General features: G+C 37.4%; 1 protein-coding gene across 3 annotated transcripts in view; it reads left to right on the top strand.

Annotated features, from left to right (window-relative positions):
• The window catches only part of cux2b (cut-like homeobox 2b), a 107,440-nt gene that overhangs the window by 59,678 nt on the left and 26,515 nt on the right, over positions 1-21,247 (top strand). For all 3 annotated transcript variants that reach the window (XM_058390607.1, XM_058390606.1, XM_058390605.1), the window contains 5 exons: positions 6,817-6,895; positions 17,716-17,856; positions 19,402-19,540; positions 20,936-21,009; positions 21,100-21,166. In XM_058390607.1, coding sequence (XP_058246590.1) covers positions 6,817-6,895; positions 17,716-17,856; positions 19,402-19,540; positions 20,936-21,009; positions 21,100-21,166 — 500 coding nt within the window. The remainder of the gene's footprint in view (positions 1-6,816; positions 6,896-17,715; positions 17,857-19,401; positions 19,541-20,935; positions 21,010-21,099; positions 21,167-21,247) is intronic.

Raw genomic sequence — 21,247 nt, 5'->3', positions numbered from 1 at the left:
GGGCAGAATGTGTGGCCTCCAAGTGTACAAGTGCTGGGCAGAGCCGTGCTGTATGACACACTGTAGTGTGTGTGCGTGTGTGTGTGTGTGTATGTGTTTGTGTGTGTGTGTGTTCGTGTGTGTGTGTGTGTGTGTGTGTGTGTGTGACAGAGTTGCTGATTGAAATTGACGTAGGGACTAGATGCATGTCAGCTCTCTGACTGCTCATTTCACCCAGTGCCTCAGAGACAGTTGCCACACTTTAGACTTGGCACAACAACCATAAGAAAACCTCAAAACATTTATGAAAATAGTTTTGCAGACACTACATATCCAGGAAGTACTTATTACCATAAAGGAAAGAATACCTGCCTGTCTGACTTCTTCGTCTGTGTTTAATCACTCGCTTCACATTTGCTCATCATCTTTGTCCCTGTGTTATTTTCTGCATTTTGTCTCTGTAGCTCTCTGCATTTTGGTGTTAAGTAAGGTTTTTATAATGCTGATGTCGGAGATTTACTTGGATTATGACTTCATTACTGTGTTTTAGAGGCTTTGTATGAACAGAAGTGTCTGCATGTTTTGTGTTTAATAAAGTGGCTTTTTTATATTTGAGAGGGTGCATGCACATGTACATGGATATAAACTTAGAAGACTTTTTTGGTTTGTCTTTTCTTGGGAAGCCTTTAAAGGTACTGTGTTTTAGATAAGGGGATTCCAAATAGAGCCCTTTAGAAGGCTAAGATTCATTAAGTATGCAAAAAATGCAAAAGGAAATCTTTGGCTTTGAAGCTAAATAATATTGACCTTACCCAACATCACTGCTGTTTAATATAGAATGTTAAATGTCCTCTATGTCTTCATGTCGTCTGGAGCCAGACTCTTCCTGCAGACCTGACATAACACACCTCAGTGTGAGCGCTGCTGCTAAAAACTGATGATTCACTATGATAATTGCATAATCACCAGTTGTAGTAATTATAATTGATGAGTGCATAATTGCTAATTGCTAGTCTTTTTGGGAGCCTTTCTAACTCTCACTCTCCACTCTCTTTAGGGTTTTCACTGTCTCTTGCTGTCTTCTTACTTAATCATGCTTTCCCAGTTTTTAACCCACCTCCTCAATTTAGATGCCAACATTGATTTTATTTATTTATTTTTGTGCAACTCTTGTGCCATAACCTGGCCATAATTCTCTCTCTCTTTCTCTCTCTCTCTCTCTCTCTCTCTCTCTTTCACACAGTCTCTCTTTCACACACACATGCACACACTTACACAGACTCACTTGAGCTATTCCTGTTAACAGAATTGAATGAAGAATGGGTTCAGATCTTTAGCGCTTTTCATTGTCACTTATTTGATTTCCCCACTAATTGGAAATTAGAGGAAATGACTGCTGTGTGTGTTTTATGTAAAACTAATTATTCTTTTTCACCCCTTTGAAACTTGGTATGTGCTAGTTTTTGGCACTGTCAGGAGCCACAAGTGTTAAAAAGTCATCCATCTCTTGTGTGTGTGTGTGATTACCGATAGCTGGTCTACTGGGCTCAGACAGGTTAATGATGTGATTGTTGAAGAAATCTTTGTTCTCCTGTTAATAGATAGTGAAGAACTGTGAACGGTGGATGTCAGTCTAAAATCTGCAGCATGTAGTCACATTTGCACAAACACACATGCATGCATACATTATTGCTTAGGAAAATAATCAAAGTTGCATTTGAAAATTTATCCAAGCATAGAAATGAGCAAAGATTTCAGATTAATAAAAAAGTGTGAGGTGAAAACAAGCTGTGATTTGAGCTCACAGAATGGAATATGAACAAATCTGCGTTGGATTCATTAAACTTATACATCAGCATCAAAATGAGCAGTTTTAGCTGAGCGGTAACAATGTCACACCAACTAGTCCCTTGCTTACAGTACATATGTACATTGAACAGTTTACCATAATGATTTATTGTGTGTAATGATGCACAAAATTCATTGTATGGACACAATATAAAATGGTGTTCTTTGGATACTATCAGCAAAATAAGTGTTTCCATTTTAATTTGAATCAAACACTCAACATTATAAAAGTATAGAAATTGAAGGTATTGTCCAGTATGTTTGTCTTTTAGCAGTCTTTTGTATTTTCTGAGATTAATTAATATTATGGTATTTGCCCCTTAATCTTTATTTTTGTATATTAGTCATATTCCTAAAAAGGAGATCACGAAATGATCATTTCATTTATTAATGGAAAAAGATTTTGCACCACTCATACAGTATCACCAGTGTGGAAAAGTAATTGCCCCCCTGAATGAAAGATTGGGCCACCTTTAGCAGCAACAACTGCATCTATACACTTCTGGTAACTAGAGATCAGTCTTTTACATAGCTGAGGAGGGAGTTTGATTCTTTAAAGAATTCATTCAGACACCTAATGCAATGCCAGATCAAGTCAGGACTCCATTCCTTAATTTAGTTTCTTTAGACCCATTAAGAGGTGGATTTGCTCATGTGCTTTGCATCATTATATTGCTGCATAACCCAATGGCACTTGAGTTTCAGATCACAGACTGATGACTGGATATTCTTCTGTATGGTTTCTGGTTGAGAGCAGACTTCAATATAGCAAGTTGCCCAGACCATCACATTACCACTACCATGATTGACTGTACTTATTGCGGAATGCTGCATTAGCTTTATACCAGACACTACACTGTCTTCCAAAAAGTTATACTTTCAACTTATCAGTCCATAGAACATTAGAACAAAAGGCTTGGGGGTCATCAAAATTTATTTTTTTTGACAAATGTGAGATGAACCTTTATGTTTCATGAACCTTTATAAACCTTTATGTTTAATGTTTTGTCTGCACTGCATGTAGCATTTGCAATTTAGCATTTGCACTGGTTCACCTTTTTTATATGATTTTTTATAATATTTTTTATATTTTTTTATGTTCAGTCTCATAGTTTTCATAGCTTCTTTGTATTTTTCTCCCTTGATTCATATTACTGTGCACCAGTACACCAAAACACTTGTACATGTAAAACCCACAGTACTTGGCAATAAAGGTGATTCTGATTCTGATGTTCTTTTTGGGTTGTAGTGTTTTTTGCCTGGCAACTTTCCCATGGATTACCATTTTTGTCCAGTGTCTTTCTAATGGTGGCGTCATGAATGCTGACTTTATCCGAGGCAAGCACGGCCTGCAGTTCCATAGATGTCTGGGCTCTTTTGTGACTTGGATGAGTTGCTGATTTACTCTTGGAGGAAGTTTTGTAAGCAGGCCACTTCTGGGAAGATTCTCCACTGCTCCAAGTTTTCTCCATTTGGAGACACTGAACTTTATTCTGACATGATCATTTAAAATCTGTATTTTTGTTTACTCAGATTGTCTTTGACATATATTAGGTTTACTTTGAAGAGCTGAAACAAATATACAACAGCAGATGAAATCAGGATAGATGGTTATATAGAAAGTTGTGGAAGTAAGCCAAATCTTCTGTAGTTTCATCTTTTGAGTCAGTATTCTATTAAATATATGTCAAATGCAGGTGCAAGAACATCTCTGAGGTTGTGCAACCCATAGAGTTAAAATATATAAATGAGCATAGGCTGGGTTCATTAGTTGTGGATTATAATGAAAACACACATGATATGTTACCTGCTTAGTGACCACATTATAATAGCTTTCACACAGCACCACCGCTGCAGTCTGCGGTGCGCAAGAATGAGGTCATGGAATTCGGGCATTTTAGCCGACTTTGGGGCTCTATTTCTGGTTAAAGTGACATCTGATACCAGGCGCTGCCACACAGCTCATTATATTTCAGTCAGTTATTTTCCGCAGGCGAGAGTCTTTGTTTATTCAATCAAACTTTGGGAAAATTTATCATTTCTTTGAAGGTATGGTGAACCAGTTTGACTTTTTTGTTTCTAATATTGAACTCTCTGTTCATAGCAATTTTTGATTATCTAGTTGTATCCAAATAAAAGTCTTTTCAGTTATAATTTTCTTCATTCAAATTTCAAATCGTGATTTAATCGAATTGTGATTGGCCACAAATTATGGCCAAAGTGTAACAAACCCCTGGGTTGTGTTCAATTGAAATGATTAAAAGCCAGGTATCTCTGAACAGATGAGCAAAGACTTTGCATCCAGGTCAGTGCTTTATATGGCTTTTGTTTGTAACCATGCCTGTTACTCAACTAAATGACTAATAAGCTAAAGAGACCCATCTACACCTGTGATTCACATTTCCAAGAAATATTTTTTTATTTTATCTTAATATTGCTATGTAGCATTTTATTAAATATTATCCTATTGTTGCACACCAGATGTGAAAATGTGAACAATGACTAATGTTTAAACAAATATTGTAATTGTTAGTTACTTAAAAATGATGATATCAAACGAGAAAACTTTAGGGATTGTTTGAAATAAGATGTTTTATGCTTGCCATGTTCTGTAATAAAGTATGCAAATTAAATGAGAATTCAGTTGAAAGTGTACATTTAATAGTAGTGTTTTTGTCACTGTGGATAAATTAGTGTTCTCAGTTATGCTGCACACTATGTGCTGGACAGAAGAGCTAATTAGACTGATCAGGTGCTGACTCTCTATAATGCCTTGTCTCTTGGTGGCTAAATCACACACTTTTGCTCACATGTGTTTTCTAGGTTCTTGTTTTGTTATCTCGACGTGTGATGGCTCAGTGCTGATGTAGCAACCAAATGTGATGTCCTGGAAATGGAGGAAAAGTGAGAGACAGAGAGAGCAAAGATGAAAAAAAAAAACACAGAGAAACACTATTGCTTTCAGACAGGGAAAGCAGGAGACTATTGTATCTGTATCGATTGGTCTAGTGCCTCTCCATTTTAACATGAACTCCATGAAGCAGCAGTGAGCTAGAGTATTGGCAGGCTCTTATCTTTAAAATATTTTAGTGAGCATGATGCTGGCATTATGGAACTCCAGGGACAACAGCTCTTTACTGTAAATCTAAATCCCCCCACTCTCTCACTTTCACTCTCTCTCCCATATAGTTCTAATCATATTGAATTTCCCCTTTAAGCCAATAACATTCATTAGAAGCTTATAGCATTCATTTTCATTTCTTAAGACTTGTTTTATTTTGTTTTTCTTTTTAGTTTGTTTATTTTTTATTTATAACAATATTCATTTTCCCTTGGTTGAACATATCTCACTTTGTGTCATTTACTGTAGTACAATAAGGAAATCTTTAAAAGATTTGGTTAAAAATAAAATCATTTAAAAATTGCAGTTGGTAAACCAAGAGTCTTAACCATTTGAACAGAATATATATTATAAACAAAGGAATGTGTCAACATTATTTGCACCCATTAGGATGCTTATGAACAAAAATGTAACTGAATCATGTTTCCATTCATATTTTACTTCTTGTTGGATGATCACATAAGGGGCGCATGTGATCATCTATTACTTCACTGGAATATAAATATGAGGTGACACAAAGGCCAGATTTCCCCATTGATTCATCAACATGGGGAAGATAACACAAGAGACAATGTTGACCCTTGCTTTACTCTACCCGCAAAGTTTAGCATTTGGAGTGTGCTACCCATTACAGGGAACTTGAAGCAGGTTCAAGGTTCAGATGCGACCATAAATAGTGCTTTTTGACAAACGATGGGTTTGGCATAAAAGGAAGGATGGTAAAGCATTTTGTTTTCCTTTAAAGGCCCTGGAGCCCTCTATGGACTCCATGAAATATTAGGAGATTGTAAATGAAAAGATGCCTACCTCTGCCAAAAAACTACAACTGGTTCATATTTGTATCTTTCAACAAGGAAGTGATGCAATACATGCATCCGAATCTAGACAAAAATGGTTCAACAACCACGGAATCAAGCTTGGACCTTCTGGCTCTGGAGAATCTGAAGAGAAGTTGTATTGAGGAGATTTTACTCCAGTCTCCAAAAGAAAATACTAAATGCAAGCTATAGCAATAATTGTGGCACAGTTCATAGAATAAACTGAGAGACAATTAAGCTTTCTTTCATATTTTTAGTGTGAGATTAAGACCATTTTTTTCACAGCCTTGTATAGCTATCTTTACCTAGGGTGTCAAAAATGTAAAGAGCTTACTGGACTTACATCCGTTCTTACTATTATTGTGTAACCTGCACAACTGGCAAAAGTTCTATACATTTGCCCTCTGACATGAGCCAGGATGTTGGCCCAGGTGTCTCTGTCCCTACTGTGAGGCAGAAGAGAGATCTTTTAGTTGTGTGAAAAGAGTGATGGAGCTGCATTTTATGGTCTCAGGCGCTCTCTCGCCTACGTCTCTGCAGGCACAGGTGCCCTCTCCATGGGGCCAGGTGGTAGTGCATTCTGCTCACCCGCTCTCCCCTAACGAAGCTGTAATTGGTTTGAGGCCCCTGTCGAGCAGTGGATAGCAGGGTTGAAGGGATGGAGGGAAAAACTGCATACATGCTGACCTCGGCACACTGAGCTTTAAGTCCCAGCACTATGGCTCTGACCAGATTTTGAATCACAATATGTTGCTTTAATATACTGTCATAGTTTTGGTCTATGATTGTGATGAAATGTTTTGTTGGTAGTCCAGGTATTCATGACTTCACTTAAATGTACATTTACATAAAATAAATGTGTGCTCGTTGTGGACAAAATAGCTAAGGTTATTTATGTATGATTGTAATACATATGGGAATGTGCAGTGAATATTGTGCATTTTTATTTTTACAGTATTTTACATTTTGTTGCATATCCATGTTTCAGAAAAAGTCAGATAAATGAATTCTTTTATAATTTGATCTATCTTTACGTGTCATTATTTGCAGGTTGTTGCCTTGATCCAGCGCAGTAAGGAGGCAGAGTCTGCATTTCTGGGAGTTTACAAACAGCTGATAGAAGCCCCAGGTGAGTCACATGGCTGCAAATATACAAACTATCATTTGCATCAAGCAAGATGAGCATAAAGCTCATATTTATTATACTGCCATGCTGGAGAACAGGTAGAAATATGCCAAAGCACAATCGTCACATGCTGCACTGAATATCTGATCAGTTATGGATGTGAAGATGTATGTGAAGTGCTTATGCTTATCCCACATCCAAATGCCACAATTAAACCTTCACACATTCTTGACTGGATGTAACATTTCCATATCGGACACTGTTGATTGCAGTGGACTATTTAAAGCCCTACCAATGTAGGGGCTAACACCTGATGAGATCACTGGGGAAAGAGAGTGCTTGTGTAAGTGTGTGTGTGTGTGTGTGTGTGAAATGAAGAAGGGAATGGAAGAAAAATAAAAACAGTTACAGAGACTGTTGAAGAAGATAAAGAAGGATGCGTACTGTCCTAACATATATGTCTTATACCACATCCCAACACATGATGAGCAAATGACTGAATGTTAATTGTCTTTTTACTTTTTTGTTCCAAATTCTGCTGCACAATAGAACTGCAGGTATTTGCCTCAGAAATCACACTTTTAAGGCTCATAACTCACAAAGGCTGCACTTACAGGAAAGAGTAAGCAACCATGTTCCAGTGGCTGTGATGTGCATTCAGAAAGAGGCATTGAATTTGTACACAAGTAGCTTGACTTCTTGAACAAGCCACATACATGAGCCTCTTAGATCATTTGTTTCATTGTTGCATATCGAGAATTAAAATGAACCACAGAAAACATCCACAGAGTTCTGAGTTGCTGCAAAAGCTCCCATTTCTGAAACAGTTTTCAAAAGTCAGACATTTAATACAAGCAATCCTTTTGCACGTTTTGCAAAACATCACAAACTGGTAAAAATGACTTAAATCTTGTGCTGTAATTTCAGCATTCACATACATTTTCCTATTAGTATAAAGATATACTTATATGATTAAAGTCAGTTTTGAGTGGTTATTTCCTCCTATATAATTTCTTTAAATGTGACAATATGACAAATAGCATGCCTGAAGATAAAATATACCAGGCAGACAAGGGTGACTTTGTTAAACATCAGTTTAATTTCTCAGGCTCAGCAAAGGGAAGTTCATGAACTACCATTGAGCTTTGTATGTACTGTGGCTGCTCCACATTTTGTGTAGAGCTAAAGGACACACTCAGATTAGTTCAGAGTTTCTACAGTACAGAGGAGGGGCATCGCTCAGAGGCCAAGGTTTGCACTTCAAAAGGCCACTCGAACATTCATAAGCCTTGGGCCTTGGATTTGAACAAGACTGTACAATGAGCACCTAGCCTTGAGCTTGACCTGCTAAAGTGCTGTCCTAACAGCGAGAAGTGTGTTTTCATCTGTATCGACCCCTGACGGAACACACCATCTGCAAGGTGAGCCTGTTGTCTACCACGGCCTATTTATCAGACACTCTCTGGCCATGTGCAAGGTCACCTCCCCCCACCAAGTGTGCACACACACACACACACACAGTCTCTCTCTCTCTCTCTCTTTCTCTCTCTCTCTCTCTCTCTCTCTCTCCTGTTTATGGGAAATGGACTGATCCAGGTGTGTTAAAGGACAGTAACCTGTGGCATTGCACAACCTCAGTAAACTCTCAGACATGCTGATGTGCATTTGCTGTTGAATTATGCAGCCTATAGTCAACCCCCTGTGCTTTTTATCCAGTTTATTAGAGTAATAGTTATTTTAATCCAGTTCTTTGGCTCAAGGTCTCTCTTATTACATTTGAGATTGTATTCACTGCCTCAATTAGGCTTAGCTCCATTATTTTTAGTACACTAAAATCAAAAGTGGTTATAAATTTATTAAACCCATCTCCGTTATTGTTACACACATTATTTAATGCTATATGTAATAAAAAGGGCAGATAAGTGAAGAGCACCTATGGGCATGGTGTTAAAGGGAAATGATCAACAATAGGGTTGTTTGATGCATCCTGACACAAAGCAGGGTTACTCTTACTATCCCAAAGTTATTTTCCTATAACACCATGTCCTGAAGAGTCCCACACATCAAGCATTTTAAGAGTTTATAGTTTATAGTCAGTGCTACTGTCTCAGCTGTGCCGTTACAGAAAATGTATTGACATGTGGTTTGAAAATACAACAGTGCTTCATATAATGAAAATCAACACTGACCAAACAGAATCAAGAATTCCACAGTTTTCCATTATATTATTGTAATATCATAATAATTGTCTAATATTTTATAGCACTTTGATACTACCTATATTACCTTAAGTTTGCACACAGTTCCACAGTAGGTTTTAACCTTTTAACTGATCCAGTGAACAGCATTCACAGCTTTTTCTAAGAAATGCTGCTGCTTTAAGAATGGGACAAATGTGTCCTTGCAAGTGCAAAGCACTGTCCAAAATTTCTTCCAAAGGTTTTCTATGAAATGCAGCTTGGGTGTGGAGGCTATTTTGATGTGTCCACAATAATGTCTTAAAAGTATTGAGGTATAGCTGAAGCTTTATTGAAGTGAAACGTGCCTCTCCTCTGCAGTGCATGGTGCATTGTGTCACGCAAAACCTCAGTTTGACTCTAATGTTCATTTCATGGTGTTAACTTCATTGGACGGCCTGGAAGTCTCAGTGAGATTGCCATAAGTCCTTTTTGAATTTTTGAATCACTTTTGCTGCTATATTCCAGCTGATTAGCAAAGCTTTACTAATTTTCTTGACCTTTTCTGTGTAAAGAAATTGCTTTCATCCTTAAGTCTCTTGACAGTTCTCTTCCATCTTGTACCATTATGCTCAGCATTGAATGGGAGGGGGTTTAATGGGTTAAATACCACCTTTAATTGTCATCTGACAACCATCTGAATGATGATTGATTAAACTAATCTACTGTTGAATTCCTGTAGCATTTTATCAAGTTTTAGTCCTATATTCTGTATTGGGGAGTAATCATTTTTGCACCATGATATCTCAGCTGAATTGGCAACATTTACTGGCTCTTATAGCAGGAGATGCACTCCCAACTCCCAGTTATGACAGTTGGCCAACCAGAAGCGTTGAATGATATTAAAAAAATGTGTGGAGTTTTCTAGACTTTAAAGAGACTTGGTGTATGTAAACTTTTGAAACACTAGAATTCTAATAAATTAAATGAAATACTCTTAGTAAAATAAATCCGTTTCTAATGATTATTTCAAAATGACCTCCTACAAAGTAGTTACCTTGATTGACTTGATAAAAGAAATAAATTGTAACATGGATATGTGGAAAACTGAGAACAGCCCAAGTGTAAATTTTCAATTATTCAATTGCATGTCCTATAACTGACTGCTGTTTCATTCACAGTGGAGTGTAGGTTGATGGCCTTAGCATGGTTAGTGTGCTAGGGTCCCTGCTGGCTGTATCCAAAAAAGGTTTTTTCTTTACTACTAAAGGAGGGCAGCCTAAAGTGCTGATTCTTTCTTTATTGTCTACACGATAATCTCTCCCCCTTCTCTGTGGCTGATGTCAACAGAAATCTACCACTCTGTGATGGTTCCCCATTTCCATTCTCATGTTTTTCCCTGGCCTTTTCTTGATTTGTCAGCAATGGTTTAATCCCCGGCTGCTCGACTGAGCATAATTACAAAACACAAATGTAAAACAGATGTTCACAATTTAAAAGTGTCTATGTGTATTGAGACACAGTGTATCTCGTATATAAAATTTTAGAGAGTGGAAGAAGAGGAATGAGAGCATGTGGTCAATGTCTCCTCGTCTCTGGATTTAAGGCAATACCTCTTTAGTTTCTCATATAAAAAAATTGCAACCTTAGTGCTCCCACTGCTACTGTCAGGCTTTGTACTGCACTTCTCTTCCTGCCCTGAGAGTATTTCTCTACATAACACATCTCTCAGTTATGTTTTTTGCCACTGCCATAGTTCGGCCCTGCAGTCATGTCTACCTTCTGTTTTCAGATTCCACTTTTCTGTAAAAATCAGAGAAGATGTATAAAAAATATTCTGTCTCCACTTCCTCACTTCTTGTCAGATAATGGGGGGTAGACACAATCTGTCACTCAAAGCTACGCAGCAAGGGTGTCTTTTTTTGTAGCTGCCTCACCTGGAGAGGGTCGACTCTGCTGTTGCCTGGAGCATAGCCGTAAGACAGGCACTGCAGGTGTTAGCTTTGTAGCTCCCTGTGTTTTTATGCTTCTCCATCCCCAAGAGGCCATTTTTCTCTATCTCTTTGCTTTCCCTTCGGCTGTCTCACGTTTTATACCAGTCAAGGGCTTTGTATATTCAGCAAATGAGCACCGAGACAATAGTAAAGGGTAAGTTCTAATGGAAAGAACTTCTTTTGAGTTTAGGTGCTGGTCAGAGACTGGCTGTCTGATGAAATCTTAAAAATGGACATGATGCATAAACACCTGTGTTACACTGCTGGCTAGTGGTGACCAGAGGTATTACTGATGGGAAGTTTATTGAGCCCACAAGAATGTGAAGGTGATGTCTATATTAGATTGCATTAGATGACAAATCCAGAAATAAAAGCCTTTTGTCTCTGTTAGTGTGGCAGTAGTGTGTTAATGAAGTGTAGAGTCAGTGTGACAAAAAGAAATTTATTTTTGTTGCATAAATTTATTCACTTCTATTGTCTTTTTCTGTCTTCCCAAGACAGACCTTGTCTTTGGAGGTTTGTTGTGCTTGATAATGTCCACATGTTTCATCAGTGTTCAGAATTTTCCTGGTATCATTGTACTTGTAATTGGCCTTTTTAAAGGATATTTCATCATAGAATATTATCAGTTTCAAAGACCTGTCTGTGTGTGTGTGTGTGTGTGTGTGTGTGTGTGTGAGTGTGTGTGTGTGTGTGTGTGTGAGTGTGTTGGTGTTGGTGTGAATGGAGAGTGAATGGTGAATGAGGGCTCTCTAGATGGGAGGAGATTATGTGCTGGTGATTAATAAGAGCAGTAATAAACAAAAGGCCCAGGAGATGTTTGAGGTGCTTAATAATGCATTATGTTCATAAAAGCACTGGCCTACCCAATAGATCCCTGTGGAAGGAAAACCCCACAGAGATTATACCAGAGCGTGTGTATATGTGTGTGCAATAAGAAAGAGTCAGTAAGAAAGAAAATGTTCATATATTATAGTGGTGTGTATATATAAGTGTTACAGAGAAGGTCGGTAAAGAAAGTAACCTATTACACCAATTTTCAGACAAATAACATAATTAGACTCAGGTTTTACCTGCAAAAACAGATGCAATTGTCAAGTCTCCGGAAGAACTGTAGCAGATTCTCTAAGATAACCTGCTACAATTAGTGAACCTTACCAGCCAAATTCCTTACACATATAAATAATGCATGCAACTAAATTCTAAAGATAACCTGCAACAATTCAAGGCTCCACCTTTATGTCAAAATTCCACCATAATGCTATTAACAGGTACACATGACAGTGGCATCTTACAGCATCCTTGATTTTCTTGTGACAGCTTTAGACATATGGAGTTTCATCTTTGCAGTGGCCTTCATGTAATATTCTGATCAGCATTCAAAAGAACCACTTGCTCTCACTTGCCCTTGCTGCCTGCTTGCTTTTCCTCTTTTATCCAGATTCTTTTATTGAGATAGCAGATCTCAGTCATATCCCACGCTTCTGAAACAGTGCATTTCTTTCAAGACTCTTTCATAGGTGATGTGTATTGATGTAAGCCAGACTCTTGTCCTTCAGTCTGCTGGCAAAAAAAGCCTTTGTGAGAAAGTTTGTCTTTCAATGCATGCAGCCAAAAGAAACAGACACATCTCTCTCACATACTCGCTCTCTCCTTTTCTACATCAAGGTGATGCAAAAGTGATTTAATATTCTCACTGAATATCAAGTGAACTGAGTGAAGCCACGCTACCTAAATGGAACAAAAGAATTACCTACTCTGTGTTTTTCAGGAGAACATTTAAAATGTCTAAATTTTTTGATAGATTTATGAGCAAGGAGTTGGAATGATGAATGTCAATTGAATGAATTGGTATGTTTTGTAATAAAGTGAACTTGTGAAAAGTCACTGCAAAGGTGTGTCCTAATGTTGCTATGTGAATTTGACCCTGGGTATTGTTGGTAAAAAAAAATTGTTTTAGGGAGAAATTAGCATAATAGCTTTTTGTCCCAACCAAACTGGACAAATATGGTGGGATGACAAATATACATTTAGGGAATCAGTGAAAGAAAACTAAGACGTTTTTCTGCATCACAGTGCAGGTGCTGGAATTTTAGTTTTCATGAAAATATTTATTTCATTATATTTATTATCTCCAGAGATGCCCAGCTATCTTAGCAGTGTGAAGGGTTTAAAGCTTCAAATTCTTCTCTGCACTTCTTATGATGTGTTTTGTGATTAAATGAATAATTAGGGCAAGTCTTAGGGGAATCTTTAAAAGCTACAGGGTGATGGCTCCCAGAACACTGCAACTGCCTCCATAGACTGCAGCAGAAGACATCACAACACCTAAAGGAAACTGATCCATACTAGTCTTATGAGTTGTTTCCTCACGTTGTCACACAGCTTCATATCCACTTCTGTACAGAAGGATGAACAGATGCTTTTGGACCATAAATGACCACTTGATGGAAAAATAAAAACTCTCTCTCTCTCTATCTCTCTCTCTCTCTCTCACTCTCTCTCTCTCTCTCTCTCTCTCTCTCTCTCACTCTCTCTCTCTCTCTCTCTCTCTCTCTCACACACATACACACACACACACAAAAGAGTTTGTGGTTTTGGAGTGTGAGTAAGGAAAAAAGACCCTTGAAGCACAGCCTTGTAAATTAATTTGTTCATGTTGTACGATGGGTGCACAGCTGGCCTCATTAGCATGCACACAACAAATAATTATAGTGAGGGCTTTTTTCCAGCCATCGCTGGGCTAATGGGCTTGCTGGGTTAATTATGTCAGAGCGTAATTACCGAGGGGCCTGAGAGACGCCGTGCTGCCCCCCGCTGCGTCCGTGCTAGCTAATGACAGTGTAGCGCTGACAGGGCCAAGACAGACCGCCCTGGCACACCTGCTCCTCTTGGCATGCCGTGTCATGCGGCACTGGGCCACCCAGTCAGGCTTCCCCTCACCTCTGCAACTCCAAGCACAGCCATGCTCATATGCACTAAAGTGTGAGTGGGAAAATGTAGGAAGTTGCATCATGCATACAGAACAAAGGGGTGTAAGAAGAAGCTCTAAGTGCCTTTTACTAAGCCGGCTCTTATTAAAAAAAACCTCGTAATTCAATTTAAGCAGAAGACAAATGCACCAAAGTTAGTTACTGGGACACTACATAGGAGTCATTCTAGAGGTGCTGAAGCTTTTGATATGTTGATGAGAAGTCAGTAGGTGAGAATTATTAAAAATGGAGATTATGTGGAACAGTAATGTATTTCGCCGGTCTACAGCATTATTACATATTAGTGTTATTGAGTTCAAAATTATCAGTGACACACCGATCACAATGCAGCTGGTGCAGGAGCACTGGCTCCTGCTATCCAGTATGCTGCTCTCTGTTACCTTGTTAAAATGAAGCCACAGCATTGTCATTCGGTACCTAGGTTTCTTGCTCATTATCTGCATTACTGATGTTGGAGTCACTACTGATATTTGTGTTGTGAAACTTGCTGATTTGTTAGCAACCAACATAATGGTGCGTTTTATTTTTGGTGACCATCTTTTCAGTCTGTGTTTGTTGAAAAGAGCAGTTGTGTTTTACACTGTGTTTAATCCTTCTGATATTATGAGACTGTAATGGATATACATGCAAATAGCACATTTACATTAGCAGGTGGGTTGGAGCCCAAAGTTTGCACAGAGGCTAATCATCATTAATTTCAACTGCTGACCATTACCTATAATTTTCACTCATGCTTTTGTGTTTTTTTGGGGTTCTCTGATTGCCAGTTATTCACAACTCCAGATTTGTCATTTAGTTGGAAATGTTTGTTCCTTCAATCATAATCAGTCAAAGGTCACACTAATAAAGGTTACTGAACTGTGCTGCCCAAGGCAAAGAATCACACATCAAGGCCTGAAATAATCAATAGTTATCCAAAACTACTCTGATTCCTTATAACGATTCCTTATTTTTTCCTCATGAGCAGATGGACTTTCAGCCGCACGTGAATATGATGCATTGTTTCATAAAGGCTCAGAATTGTTATTAGTTACCGTGACCTCAGGGCACACATGTAATTGAGCATAACAAAGATAGGTGCTGATTATAAAATGGACAGCACACTTACATGGACAATAAAAGGACAAACTCATTAAGGGTAATCACTGGCCTGTTGTGTCCTACTTCACAGAAGAGGGCTGGGCCTGGTGGAGAGACTCTTGCTAAGAAGTCATTAGTGTGCTTAATTAAGCCAGGAAATGATTAGAGGTGATAGAATAGGTTTGACACTCTCTAATAGTTTGTGTAATCAATGCAAATAAACTTTGAGTAGGTAAGGTGGTTATTGGCATTTTAGACCATTCCATGGCCACACCAACACTGGATCAACAGAAAACACATAGTGACGAGACCTGCAAAGCCTTACGTTTTTTTCTTAATTTGAGTTTTAATAAAGGCTCTTATCAGGCCCTACAAGACTGATCGTGTTGAACAAAATGTCTTTATATCAAGTTTGATTTTGTGCATACACATGGTCTGTAAAACAGACAAAGAAATTTGTGTGTTTATAAGTGTGCATTAAATTCTAGACTTGTTTCTCTCATTAAATTTGTTTTTTAAATATTATGTAGATCTTTAGACAACGATGAATACTACTCTGCTGTATGTGAGTGTATACACACAGTGTGTGAGTGTATGTGTGTATGCCTGGCCAAATGTCCTCACAAGGATTAGAATATACAACAGATTTAACTTTAACAACTGTCTTTTAGAAAATTTGCAGCTTTTACATAATAATAATAATAATAATAATAATAATAATAATAATAATAATAATATTTATTGATATATTTATATTTAATGATAATAATAATAATAATAATAATAATAATAATAATAATTATTATTATTATTATTATTATTATTACTTTGTGATTACTGAGGTTGCTGTTAGATTTGGGGCTAGATTTAAGTGTAGGTATAGCATTAATGACCCACATTAATAATGTTGTCCGTGGAAAGTCCTCACTAGAAAAGTAAGACATGTGTGTGTGCGCATGTGAGTGTGTGTGCGTGTCAGTGTTTGTAATTCACTGGCCTTGGGGAGAAACTTGTTGCATTGGAGGGCTTAATTCTGTGCATCTTGAAATGAGAGCTGTGAACATTACGCCTGGCCTGGAGGCTTGTAGCAAAAAGTTTACAGACATTTTAAAGTGTGGTCAGTAATGCATAATGTTTTATGGATAGATGAGGTATAAATACAAATCCTTGCAGTCACCAGAATTTTATAAAATGTTGATGATGTATTTTATCAAGGAGCCATGCTTTTCCTCCAGAAATGTATGTAGGTACTTTTTTGTATATATGCAGTAATCAGTAGTTTATTATTCTGTATGGTTTATGATGTTTTAGGATATTTTTATATGTTTGAATGGAACTGATTGCTTTAGTGATGGACGTATTCACCTACATGGCATAGTTTCACCTACTCTGTGTATGGAGCTGATTGATAATCAGGACTGGTTTGTCTCTGCACTGGAGAATTGGCCTGAAGCATTTGATCATTAGCTCTTAAAAGGCTTGCAGTAAAGGCACTGGGAAGATTCTGGGGTTGTATGGAGAATAGCTCTGTTTTAAGTCATCCTCTTAAGCACAGTGTCCCATGTGACTGACGCAATCTCCACTGTGCTGCTGTAACAATACAAACCTACACACACACACACACACACACACACAATTACATATTACTGCATTTATGGATGTCTTACTATTTTATAAAGCTTTTGTGAATCAGTGCACTGGTACTAGCCCCTCTTGTCTCTGCATTTTAGAGTGACTAAATCTTTATGGACATGGTCACATTTCTCAGCAGAATATCCAAGAGCTTTGTTTGTGTCCTGTGTTTTGAGGTTGAATTTGAAGTTTTAATTTTTTTTCTCTGTATGTGAGTGTGTGTGTGTGTAGGTGTGTGCACTCCAGCAGCAGATCTTGCATGCATTGTGTGTGCAAGTGTGTGTATGAGTGGGTGTACATTCACAAACATACATACTCCCCCTCCTTCAGTTTCACTCCCCTGAGCCTATCTCTCTGACTGCTTTAGTGCTAGAAGCCACCTCCTCTGCCTTCCTTCACAGGCAGGTGCACAACAAGAGCACCACTCCTATCCATGCAGCACACAGCAGGCTAACTTTTTTTTCAGGCAAAGAAGAAAGGAAGAGGGGAAGATTAAAAACAGCCCTGTGAAGTGGAGAGCTGAGGTGCCTCCTGAGGATTCCTGGCATAATAATTTAAATGATCAAATGATCCAGAGGAGACTTGTTAGCGCAGAAACAGCCTCCTAGTTGGCCCCATGGGCCTCACGCTGAGCCACATGCATTGCAAAACAGCTCCTCTGTTGTGCTACAGAATTTCACCATTTTTCCTACATGCTACTACTTTTTCAGTATTTTTTTAAAATTTCCTTTAACAGTGTTGGATTTGTCTAGATAAGTATTTGTGAGTGACTTGAGGAGCAGAGGTTATTGGTTGTTAATAGTGCTGGATGTGTGCTGAGATTAAGTTGGGTTTGTTTGGAAGTTTCTTTTTAATATAGAATTATTGTTTTAAAAATTGAATATGACAAATGCACTAAAGTGTTTATTAACTTTCTGTACATGTCTGTGTGTGTGTGTGTGTGTCAGACCCTGCTCCTTTGCTGGAAGCCTCCTGCTCGCTGGAGGAACGTCTCGCCCAGCTGCAAAGCTCTTCTCCAGACAGTGAGTTTCTGCTCAAAGAGATCTCGGGCCTCTGGAGGAGACACCTGGAGTGCCTTAATAGTGCAGGTCAGTTTCCCATTTTCCACTCCAACAATTCTGCCTAAACATCTTACATTGAGCTCTAATCACTATTTTAAAAACACTGGACATAAACGGCTTAACAGCTTTACCTTTTCAGTGGCTTTTCTGACACTTTTTATTAAAATATTTTAGGCTTAATGGATTCAGGCCTAGACCATCAAACCACTATTATGTAGTTAAAAACAAAAGTACAGCATTAAATTGTTAGAGAGCTGATCTTTGCTGCGTACAATTAGATACAAAATAGATACAGATTAAATATTTTCTGCTACATACAGTATAGTGTAAGGCAGTAAGTAGACTTGTGATGAGCCTGAATGTGTAGATATTGAACAAATCATTTAAATGCTTAATTACTGAAGCTATTCATTGTGATTTTAAGAGACCATCATTTATTTGTCATCATATTTGACCCATGTGAGAATAGAGGATGAACTGTTATACTAATTGAAATCATTAAACTACAGAGCTTCTAATTTTAAATTACATTGTCTAACTTTAGAGAAATTAGGTTTTTAGTGACCTCTTGGCTAGAAACTTATTTTGTTGTTCTCATCTAATGGTAAGTCAATTAACATTCAAGAAATTGTCTGGTGATTATTGGCAAGATCTGGTGTCTTCTAATGATTATTGTGGTGTTCTCATAGATTCTGCAGTAGTTTGTATTGGGGGAAATGCATGTCTCATTGTCAGTATTAGGTAAATGAGTTTACCTCATGCTAGGAATAGCATGAATAGCTAACTTCAGCAAGTTAAATAAAATGTTGAAAGAAGGGGTATCAACGGATAGCAAATTCAAAAACACTCATGATTAGGCAGGTGAATTATTGTCAAAGTCTACAATCAAGTCAATCAAAAGACTCCTTCATTAATATAAATACAGAGAGTTAACCTCAAGAAGTACAGAAAGACTAATTATACTTTACTAGAAAACATCTAATAAAGTCTGGCCAGTTCTGGAATAAGATTCTTTAAAAAGACGAAACCAAGATTAATTTGTACCACAATAATGGAAAGAGAAGAGTATAGAGAAGGAAAGGAAGGGCTCATTATCCTAAGCATACCACATCATCTGTCAAACATGGTGGAGGCAGTGTTATGACATGGGCATGTATGACTGATGATTTGCTTCTCTGGTGTTTATTGAATGCTGATAAATTCTGAAGTGTAAAGAGTTTTACTTTCTGCTCAGATTTAGTCAAATGCTACAAAACTGATAGTTCAATGCCCCATGGTAGAGATGGCTAATGACCCAAAACATCGTATAAACTCAAGAACTCAAATGCAAAGAATTGGAATTTTTTTAAATGTTTGAGTCAGTCACCTGACCTTAACCCAACTGAGCATGCTGCTCACTTACTAAAGACAGCTGAAGGCAGAAAGACTCACAAACAAGCAGTAACTGAAGGCAGCTGCAGTAATATCAAGTTTGTTTCAGATTATAACTGTGTAGTATACAATATGAATTATGAATAACTAATAAAGGCTTCTGATATCATTTACAGTAATTCTGTTTGGTTTCTCTAACAGATAGTGTAGAAAAAAGCCCAGAAAGCATACAGAGAGTAGCGGGGTCAGAACAATTTCCCCATATGATGACCCCAAACAGCACACAGAGCCTCCAAGATGGTGGCTTACCCTTTCACAACCACCAGGGCCTGGAAGAAAGGTATGCAAACTGTACAAAGCAAAATAATTGATCCCTTGCCTTACAGCACCTACAGATATCATTAACTCTTAATGACATTTCTGTTCATTCGTGTAACATTCTTGGTATCTAGAGAGAGAGAGAGCAAGAAGGCTTGAAGTAAACAGTTGTCATGACATATGTCTTGACATTTAACAATATAGCATCAACCAGTTAGCATTTATCTAATTGTTAATTGATAACATTGCCATTTGTAGCAGTGTTACTGCCCTGTAGTGCATAATGCATATTTGAACCACATAAATGCATTATTAATGATCATTAATTCACAGATTTATATGATGGTGCTTGTTCTAATATGTTATTATTTATGTAATAACAACTTGGACAAGAACTAGTATCATGGCTGCTTAACAAATATAGTGTAAAAATCATTTTTAATTGATATGATGAAGTTTTCTATTGGAAGATACTTGTGTTGCATTTTGGAAAGAGTCAGTGCTTTGTAACCTGTCAGGGTAAAGTTGTTCTTTTAGGTTTTTAGACACAGTGCAGCCTTCAGGACAGAGGGCTTTGTGGTTGCTCGGTAACATGACAAGCTGATGATTTTTTCTCTGTTTCTGTGTTTTAGAGTTAAGTAATACATTTGTACTGTAAAACATTTGTAATAACAGGATAGCAGGAACATGTTTTGCAAACATTCCTCAACATTAAATATGAAAATAACAATAAAAATAGACTTTATACTAGGTCTCATCACACCATCCTTATATTATTTTTTTAAATCAGCACACCCAAACATATACCACTGCTCACTTATTCCACATATACCGTGCGTAGTATACAGAATATACAATAGGAATACATTTGGCATTTTGCCCCCTGTTTGATTACTTAGTGAAAGGTTTAGTCTAAGTTTGCAGAACAAAAAATATACCACATATAATTGAATTTAATTACATTTCAGCACTTTTACCATAAATATTGTAAAGTTTTTCAAGACTTTCAAGACTTTCAAGACTTTTCAAGACTTGGGTAAATTTAGTAATGAAAGTTTACCTGCTGCTTGTAGCAGCAAACTCAAATTAAAGTAGTCAAAACAATGGATAAGTTTCATCAGTTATTAACTATCAATATCCAAACTTGTCACGACGTAACAGAACAGAAACAAGTTCACATAATATAATCAGGCTATCATGTTTTAGAGTCCAGCTATAATACAGAGCTGTTATTAAACCCTCTTATATTTAGTAACACAATCATTAAAAAAAAGTGGTAGTTTTCTTTCTATAAAATAACTGCAATAACATTTAATTTAAAGGTAAATAACAAGTAATGAAATAAAAGGAAAGATTTTCTTTTCTTATTGATATGTGGCATGTTCTACTGTTTGGTGCAACATGTTTTTTTCCTTAGGGAAGCAGATGAACCAGATGCTCTGTCTGTCAGATTGGCTCAAGCTGAAGAGAAAATCAAAACTTTTCAATCAGGTAAATAGTCATTTAAATGGTAAACGTCACAGGATTTCAGTTTGGAAATAGGTGAAAAGCAGAAGCTAACTGTATTCCATGTTTTCACAGCACTGAACAAAGCCCAGACAGAGCTGCAGGAGCTAAAGTATAAATACTATAAGGAAATGGCTGCCAAGTAAGTCTTACTTGAAAAAATAAATCTCTCTTTCCTTCAATTCCAGTTCACACACACACACACACATATATATATATATAT

Source organism: Hemibagrus wyckioides, linkage group LG05, assembly GCF_019097595.1.
Source record: "Hemibagrus wyckioides isolate EC202008001 linkage group LG05, SWU_Hwy_1.0, whole genome shotgun sequence".
Taxonomy (NCBI): Eukaryota; Metazoa; Chordata; class Actinopteri; order Siluriformes; family Bagridae; genus Hemibagrus; species Hemibagrus wyckioides.
The sequence above is the reverse complement of the archived record's forward strand: the minus strand, read 5'-3'. Positions and strand labels throughout refer to the sequence as shown.